A 7,760-nucleotide genomic window follows, 5' to 3' on the forward strand; every position below is an offset into this window, starting at 1 on the left:
TCCCCCTCTCCGCATCCCTGGACTCCCTGAGCTGTCAATCACACGACTGGCACACTGCCACTGTCATTAGTGTTATTACTGTTATTATCTTCATTATTATTAGTTTTCTTGCTTTTGTTATTGTTTAATATTTGTTAGAATTATTATTGTTTTTGCTATTATTAATATCAACCTTATTATTTATATTGTGATTATTATTACTATTATTGTATTTACTATTATTTATATAATCAAACTTATTTATATTGTGACTATTATTACTAGTAGTATTATGTTTTTACTATTATTGATATCATCAACCATGTTATTTATATTGAGATTATTATGATTATTTCTATTATTATTATTAGTATCATCAAAGTCTATTTTTATCATGAAAGACACTGTACACGTGTATATATTATGTATATTTGCATTCTTGCTAGCAAAATGTATGGATCAAGATGAATTTTACATTAAAAGCATGATTTAATGTCCCGGAGGATTGGACGATGAGCTGTACCTGTCATCATTTTCACCTTTTTAGCTAATATGCGAGCGTGGAGCTGTCTAATAAAAAACCTCTGGTGTTTTTGTTATTATTCCGAATGTTTTAATGCTCAGATCTTTCTTGAATAACATTCCCGTTTCTTCTCTTCTCCAGGGCATGTGACCGTTTAGACAACTTAAAATCCTTGAAAATCCTTCGTAATGTCTTGGTTTACGGATCTAGCTGGGCGGGCTGAGGATCTCCTGAACTTGGTAGATCAAGGAGCGGCTACAGCTTTAAGCAAGAGTAAAGACGCAGAATTAATGGGGACTAAAACTTCCGAATATCCCAGCCATTACCCTGAAAAGGAGGAAAGCTCCGAGAAATTCCAATCGCGCGGAAAGTCCGCTTTCATTTCTTCAGCCGCTGAAAATATTAAACATCAGAAGGCAACCGTGTTAGCCGGCACGGCGAACGTTAAAACGGGGCCCCAGACATCCACGGACTCATCTCAAAATGCCTCTGCCAACCTCTCGTCGCACAGGGCTACCAGCCAGTTTGTGAGGAGGAAAAAATCCGAGCCAGATGACGAGCTGCTCTTTGACTTCCTGAACAGTTCTGACAAAATACACAACGGCGGTCTGACTCCTAAGAAGGAAATTATTAAGGAGGGTGTCCCTCTCGCTACCCCTGTAGGATCTGGTACCCTGAAAATGTCTGAACCTGCGGCCACAACCTCTGAAGGTAAAAAAAAAAAAACCCCCAAAAAACTTCATCGAAGCTGACATCTTTAAAGAAAACAGCATAAATCCTCTGTATTTACATTTAGTGCTTGGAGCATAACATTTTCCGTCTCCTGTTCCATGCAGAACAGATATCAACCAAGAACGGTTAAAGAATGTTTGATAGAAAAAAAATCGCTAGGAACAGAGGAGAGGAAAATAAACAGGTCCTTTAGTTGCACAATTTTATGGACATGGGTTAAATAAAAAAAAAAAGTTGTTAGCTTTTTAGTTTTCTATTATGCAACAGTAATATTTGACTCCTGGAAGTATCAATATCTGCTGAAGGTCGCTTTATTACCTGTTTGGAAGGTCAAATGAATATACCTTATTAATGTTTTCTCTTTTTGTAGAGCAGAAAAACCTCTTTCTGGCAGGTTTGTAATTAAAAGGTTATTTTAGATAATATTTCAAGACTTATTCCTGTTTTCTTCTTTGTTACTTGATCCATTTCTGGAGTCCATGAGTTTACCTCCACAATGCACAATTTCTCTTCGCAGGTTACCTTGTATTCTGTGATGTTCCCAGGCATTATAGATGCTTATGCTTCCCTCTTGGATCATAGGCATTAACCTCAAAGCAAGAATGCCTTATCTGAATCAAACCCTGCGCCCCGTAAATCCATGTAAATTATAGGTCCGCTTTAGAAGAAAGTGCTTATTACTTTGCTGTGTTTGCTTTGTCTGCCTTCCCTTGCTTGCAGTCGTTGATTTATATAAATATCTCCTGTTCTGTTTTCTTAGTTCCCTCAAGTATACCCCACGAATCAGCCTCTGCGTCAAGTTCAAAGGAGAACGCGGCAAAAGAAAGTAAAGACTCTGAAGGTGAAACCAACTTAAACCATTCAGCAAGTGGAGACCAAAAATCCCACGAGCTGTCAAATCTTCGACTGGAGAACCAGCTTCTGAGAAATGAAGTGCAGTCCCTGAACCAAGAAATGGCGTCTTTGATACAGAGGTCTAAAGAAGCGCAGGAAGGTAAGCAAACTTCTGATCGTCTGCTTTAGAACTTCACAGGCTCCCAAGAGCAGCCGGGGAAGGTCTGCACAATGGACGCAGACAACCCCTGCTGCTAACCGCACCTCCTCCCGGCTGCAGCGGAAGTTGTCTACGCGAATCGCGTAGAGCTCTACACGCTGCCTGGACTAAGCACCGGGGACTTGGAAGCACCGGTAAATTTGGAGGAGGGAGTGTTAAATGGGGGGCATAAGGTATTTCTGGAGGCATAGTGCTCTGTGAAATGCCTTTTAACCCCCTTAATGCCACTCTGCCTCCTGAAATGCCTTTTAACCCTCTATACACCACTCTGCCTCCTGAAATGCCTTATACCTCCCTATATGCCACTCTGCCCCATAATATGCCTTTTAACCCCCTATATGCGACTAAGGCAATTCTGGAGGCAGAGTGGCACATAGGGGGTCAAAAGGCATATCATGGGGCACAGTGGCATTTAGAGGGTTAAAAGGCATATCATGGGGCACAGTGGCATATAGGGGGTATAAGGCATTTCTGGGGCAGAGTGGCAAGCCTGGGGGCAGATGTGCATAACTGGGGGGGGCAGGTTGAAAAAAAAGGAAATATAAACAAAATATTTTTCTCAATCATAGCTTTTATTAAAAAAAAAAAATTGTTCACATAGTTTACATGAATTAACATTTACTGGTAAAACTTTTTCCTATAGGGTCGTCTTGTATTCAGGCTTTTTCTTTTTTTTTCATAAATTAATATTCAGATTTTGCGGGGTCGTCTTATAATCGAGCAAATACGGTATTTTGTTTATTAAGAGTTGAATGAAGCTCGGTCGAGGATGGACAAATGGAATGGCGACAATTCGAAAAGTGACAGAGTGGTGCGGGAGCTCCGAGCTCAGGTGGGGGATCTTACCGAGGCCATGGCAGCAAAAGATTCCCAGCTGGCGGTTCTGAAAATCAGGCTCCAAGAAGCTGATCAATTACTCAGCAGCCGCACAGAGACCTTGGAAACCCTGCAGAGCGAGAAGTCCAGGTGAGTGGGTCTTGTATGTTTAAATAAAGGAATATTGGTGAAGCAGAGGATCTGCTGTGGCTCTCTCTGTTCTTAGTCTCTATCCAGCTCCGTATACTTTGTGCGCAGTGCTTAACTCGCCCTCTGACTCCCCGTCCTCTGAATCGTGTTGGTTTGCTTTTTCCAGAATACTACAGGATCACAGCGAAGGCAGCAGCCTTCACAGCCAGGCCTTGCAGACGGCGCAGGAAAGACTTCACGACGCAGAGGCGGCGCTAAAACGGGAGCAGGAAAGTTACAAACAGATGCAGGTAAGATGATCTGATATAGAATGTACGATATGAAGCTTTGCTATACACAATATCCACTAGTTATTCATTTCTCTTCTTGGTTTGGAAGAGTTGGGTCCATTATTTAAGTAAAAAGCAAAGTAAACCTAGCAATGAAAAAAAAAAACCAGTTTCAGGTGATTTCTGTAAACATCTGTTGTGGTTGGTCTGGATTACCAAAAGTAGGTGGTATAAATTCTGTTCAGGATGATGTTGATAATAGTACATGGACACACACTATTAATTCACGCTGTTTATTTTAGAATGAGTTTGCGGCTCGCCTGAGCAAAATAGAGGTGGAGCGCCAGAATCTGGCCGAAGCCATTGTTTTAGCGGAGAAAAAGCATACGGAGGAGAAGAGAAGAAGCGATGATCTGCAGCAGCAGCTGAAAGCAGCCAAGGCGGCAGCGGACTCGGCGAAGCTAGAAATGGCTGACTATAAACAGAAGGCCACGCGGATTCTACAGGTGAGGGGGATGTATCGGCCCCGACTCGATTAATGGAGTCTCTGTATCTGAAACAGTACTGTGATAATACACAACGAGACGTCCTCATTCCCTCGTTTTTGTTCTGCTAATCTCTCTGCAGCCTTTACATTAACTCCCAACTAACAAACTGTCCCATATATTATTTTTAGGTATTGCTACTGCTGGTATCGCCCATACATTATAGCCCATACAGGCTGCTGGCTTAAAGTGCTTGCCAGACATAGGCCTTGGGGTAACAGCTCCTTTCCCTGGGTCATAGTTCCATAACTGATTCATTCTTCTTCCTCTGGTTACATCTGGAGATCCTGAAATCTGTTTGGGTCTTAAAAATGATGTCGAGAAAACCAGTCCCTAACATACAACAATTATGTCTTTCCTCAGTCAAAGGAGAAACTAATTAACAGTTTAAAGGAAGGATCGGGTATCGAAGGCTTGGACAGCCACACAGCCAGCGCGGTGGAACTGGAGGAGATGAGACACGAGCGAGACCTTCAGAGAGAAGAAATCCAGAGGCTCATGGGGCAGATCCAGCAGCTGAAGGCAGAGCTCCAGGTGGGACCCGTGGCAGATCTTACTGCTTCTTGCCTCCTGACTTACTATTTATTTGCTTATTACGGATTAGTTTCCATCTATGAGGACTGGCTGTTCGTAGCTAAACTGATGGATACTTAATTCTGACAAGTTGTTTAGCCTTATCAAATTCACTTGAATACGCCATAAAAAACCACACAAAATGTTTATCTCGGCCCACAGTTAACTTTTAAACAATTAGGAGTTATATAGTTTCCCCTTTTAACTATTTCTCACATTACATACAATGATTATGTTTAGTGATGTCGCCAATTGAGTTTATTCATCCGCTTTCAGGACGTGGAAGGTCAGCAAGTGAGTGAAGCAGAGACAGCCAGGGAACAGCTGCAGGATCTCCAAGATCAACTTGCTGAGCAGAAGAGATCCAAACAAGAGATCGAGGCAGAGCTGGAGCGACAGAAGCAGGTAATGGGCATTCCTAGGCAGGATCCCGTGTCTGAAATCGGAGGCTTAACTGTCAAGTAATAAAGTGTCTCCTGGTGGATGCATGGAACAGCCCTTTGGGAGAAGAGGTAGAGGTTAATCCATTGAGGGAATTTAAACATGCATGGGCCAGACTATGCTGAGTAAAGGAAAAGGACACAAACTAAGTAAACCGTGAGCTGTTATGGCGAGTTTGATGGAATCGAATGGCTCTTATCTACTGTCAGATACTGTATCCCTGTCACCGGAGTCCAAATTAACTGTCACCACAGAATAAGCAGCAGATTGCTGATCTCCAGAGATAGAAGGTTAATTCTTTAAACATCTATCACATTGTTGGTTAATGTAACTTAATTTACAGGAATTTCAGTACATACAAGAGGAACTTTACAGGACCAAGAACAGTCTGCAGGGCAGGATCCGAGACCGGGAGGATGACATTCAGAAGCTCAGGAATCAGGTAACTCTGCAGACTAGAAGTCCTTTGGGGGGGGTTTAAAATGTTTCTGGACCTTGCACATTATCTGGCGTTGTGGGGGCTTTAACCTGTTTATTAACAGCTCTGCTATTCCTGCAGCATATATATATCCTAATGTAATGTCTCACTGCTATCTCTTTTATAAAGAATCTCTAAGGACTTTCAGGAGATGGAGACTAAAACCTAAAAAAAATAAATGGTGTTTTCGTTCAACAAAGTAAAATCATATTCTCACCTGTACAGGGTCTCAGGCGCCCTACCGACTGTAACTCTGCATCTGATCGTTAGGATGTTAAACAAGATGTAGAATGATCAGACGTGATTGCAAAGATCGTTCGACTGCAGCGTTAAAGCTTGTGGTCCTACTTGGACAGTGTGAGGACATTGATTATCGTCTGCAATTGATTATCATCTTTCCCTGTGTCCTCTATCTCCCAGCTAACCAACAAAGCCTTGAGTAGCAGCAGCCAGACGGAGCTGGAGAACCGGCTGCACCAGCTGACCGAGACTCTAATCCAGAAGCAAACCATGTTAGAGAACATGAGCACGGAGAAGAACTCACTGGTGTACCAGCTGGAGCGACTCGAGGGCCAGCTCAAGAGTGTCAAGGGCAGCAGCGGGAGCGGAGCCTCTATCAATATGCCCGGAGGGGACAGCGCGGAAGGTAAGCAAGGAGGCGGCCTACCGGTCTTCGTCTTTCTTCACGCTAATGTCATACTCTAGTTCATCGTTTGCTTTATAAACAGCTGACCGCGTAAGTTATAAGTTCAAAATTAAACTGAATCTATTTCCAGTACGTCCAGTGCCCTAAAGCGTCGTTTTATTCTCCCAGGTGCCCGCATGAGGAATGTCCCGGTCCTTTTTAGTGATTCGGACCCGAACGTAGCTGGAATGTATGGAAAGGTCCGCAAAGCAGCGACCACCATAGATCAATTCAGGCAAGTCTTTTAAACGCTTCACGTAAATATAATAGTGACATCGGACTATGAGCTGTCATTGTGTCAGACTAGCCTAACCGCGTCTTTTAGGATCCATATTTTAAACAAGCACAAAATAACCCAAAATCCATGTTATAGAAGTAATGTATGCAATTTTATGCCACGAAAATACGCTAAATCGTTTTTACAGAGTGTTTCCTGCATGTCTTTCTGTTTTGTTTTTTATATAATTAATATTACATCATTTTCTATATTTTTTAATATCCCCCTTTCTGATGCCGGTGATCTCATACTAACGCTGAATTTATTTTCTTCAGTATCCGATTAGGTATTTTTCTCCGAAGATATCCAATCGCTCGGGTATTCATTATTATCTACATGGTAGGTATATAATCCACATTATAGCTGTTGGGTAGAAACTGAAGCATTTAGCCTTAGAAATTGCCCCGAGGCTCCCTCCTTCATCTCACTACAGGCCACGTCGGCTTCCATCACAGAGGTGGAATAAATGTATAGAATAATCTCGCAGATCCAAGCACAAATCTCTCCCCGACTAAGATGGATATGTGACGATGTGACAGATCCTCTGTAGCAAAAACCGTCCTAAACAGTCTAATCGTTATTACCTGGATCTACAAATGTTATCTCATTGTGTTTTGTTTTTTTAGGCGCTTCTGCACCTCTGGGTGATGATTGTTCTTCTCACGTACACCCCAGAAATGCACCACGACCATCCCTCCGGTAAATAGAGACCAAGCCAAAGACTCTCATCTTCTTCAGAGGTGCCACATTTTCTCTGTTTCATAGAAACCCTTACAGACTGACAGCTGATCACATCCCTCGATAAGCAATCTTATTCCTCTCGTCTATAATATGTGCTCCAGTGGGGGGGTTATTAGGTGGTACGAAGTAAGGGCTACAAATAGACCGGTAGGTGGCCGGTGGTGGTATGAATTCTGCTGCATCCATGAGCTTCGAATCAGTACGCAAACTATAATTCCAAAGGCGAAGGCTGTTCGTCATTCTAAGGAACTGTCCAAAATGTTATTTATTGTCCTGGCAAACTATTATTACATCCCACACGTCTTGACACTGACCCATTAGGCCCTTCGAGGGCCAGGGGAATAATCTTGCGCTGCACTCGTGTCTGAAAGCCAAACCGTTAACAAGATTCTCACAAATGCAGAAGTTTTGGGTACATTGTGTAAATTATCTATAATCAGGGACAGGAAATGTAAGTAAAATGAAATTAAATATATGGTCCCGCTATGTTTCCCAAA

General features: G+C 42.4%; 1 protein-coding gene across 3 annotated transcripts; it reads left to right on the forward strand.

Annotated features, from left to right (window-relative positions):
* Positions 1 to 690: 690 nt before the first annotated feature.
* LOC149273595 (golgin subfamily A member 5-like) lies at positions 691 to 7,229 on the forward strand. Of its 3 annotated transcripts, none has more exons than XM_089506121.1 (12): positions 691 to 1,249; positions 1,995 to 2,228; positions 3,035 to 3,254; positions 3,421 to 3,544; positions 3,826 to 4,029; positions 4,432 to 4,602; positions 4,918 to 5,046; positions 5,426 to 5,524; positions 5,981 to 6,206; positions 6,375 to 6,480; positions 6,798 to 6,861; positions 7,149 to 7,229. In XM_089506121.1, the coding sequence occupies exons 1-12, from the start codon at positions 691 to 693 to the stop codon at positions 7,227 to 7,229; spliced, it is 2,217 nt and encodes a 738-aa protein (XP_089362247.1). The 3 variants fall into 3 exon arrangements, with proteins under 3 accessions (XP_089362247.1, XP_089362249.1, XP_089362248.1); XM_089506123.1 differs by having other exon boundaries at positions 691 to 1,235; positions 2,023 to 2,228; XM_089506122.1 differs by having other exon boundaries at positions 691 to 1,213.
* Positions 7,230 to 7,760: the final 531 nt, after the last annotated feature.

The sequence above is a fragment of the Sceloporus occidentalis genome, unplaced genomic scaffold (assembly GCF_023333645.1).
Source record: "Sceloporus occidentalis isolate IW3139 unplaced genomic scaffold, rSceOcc1.0.p SCAF_365, whole genome shotgun sequence".
In the NCBI taxonomy this organism is placed as follows: Eukaryota; Metazoa; Chordata; class Lepidosauria; order Squamata; family Phrynosomatidae; genus Sceloporus; species Sceloporus occidentalis.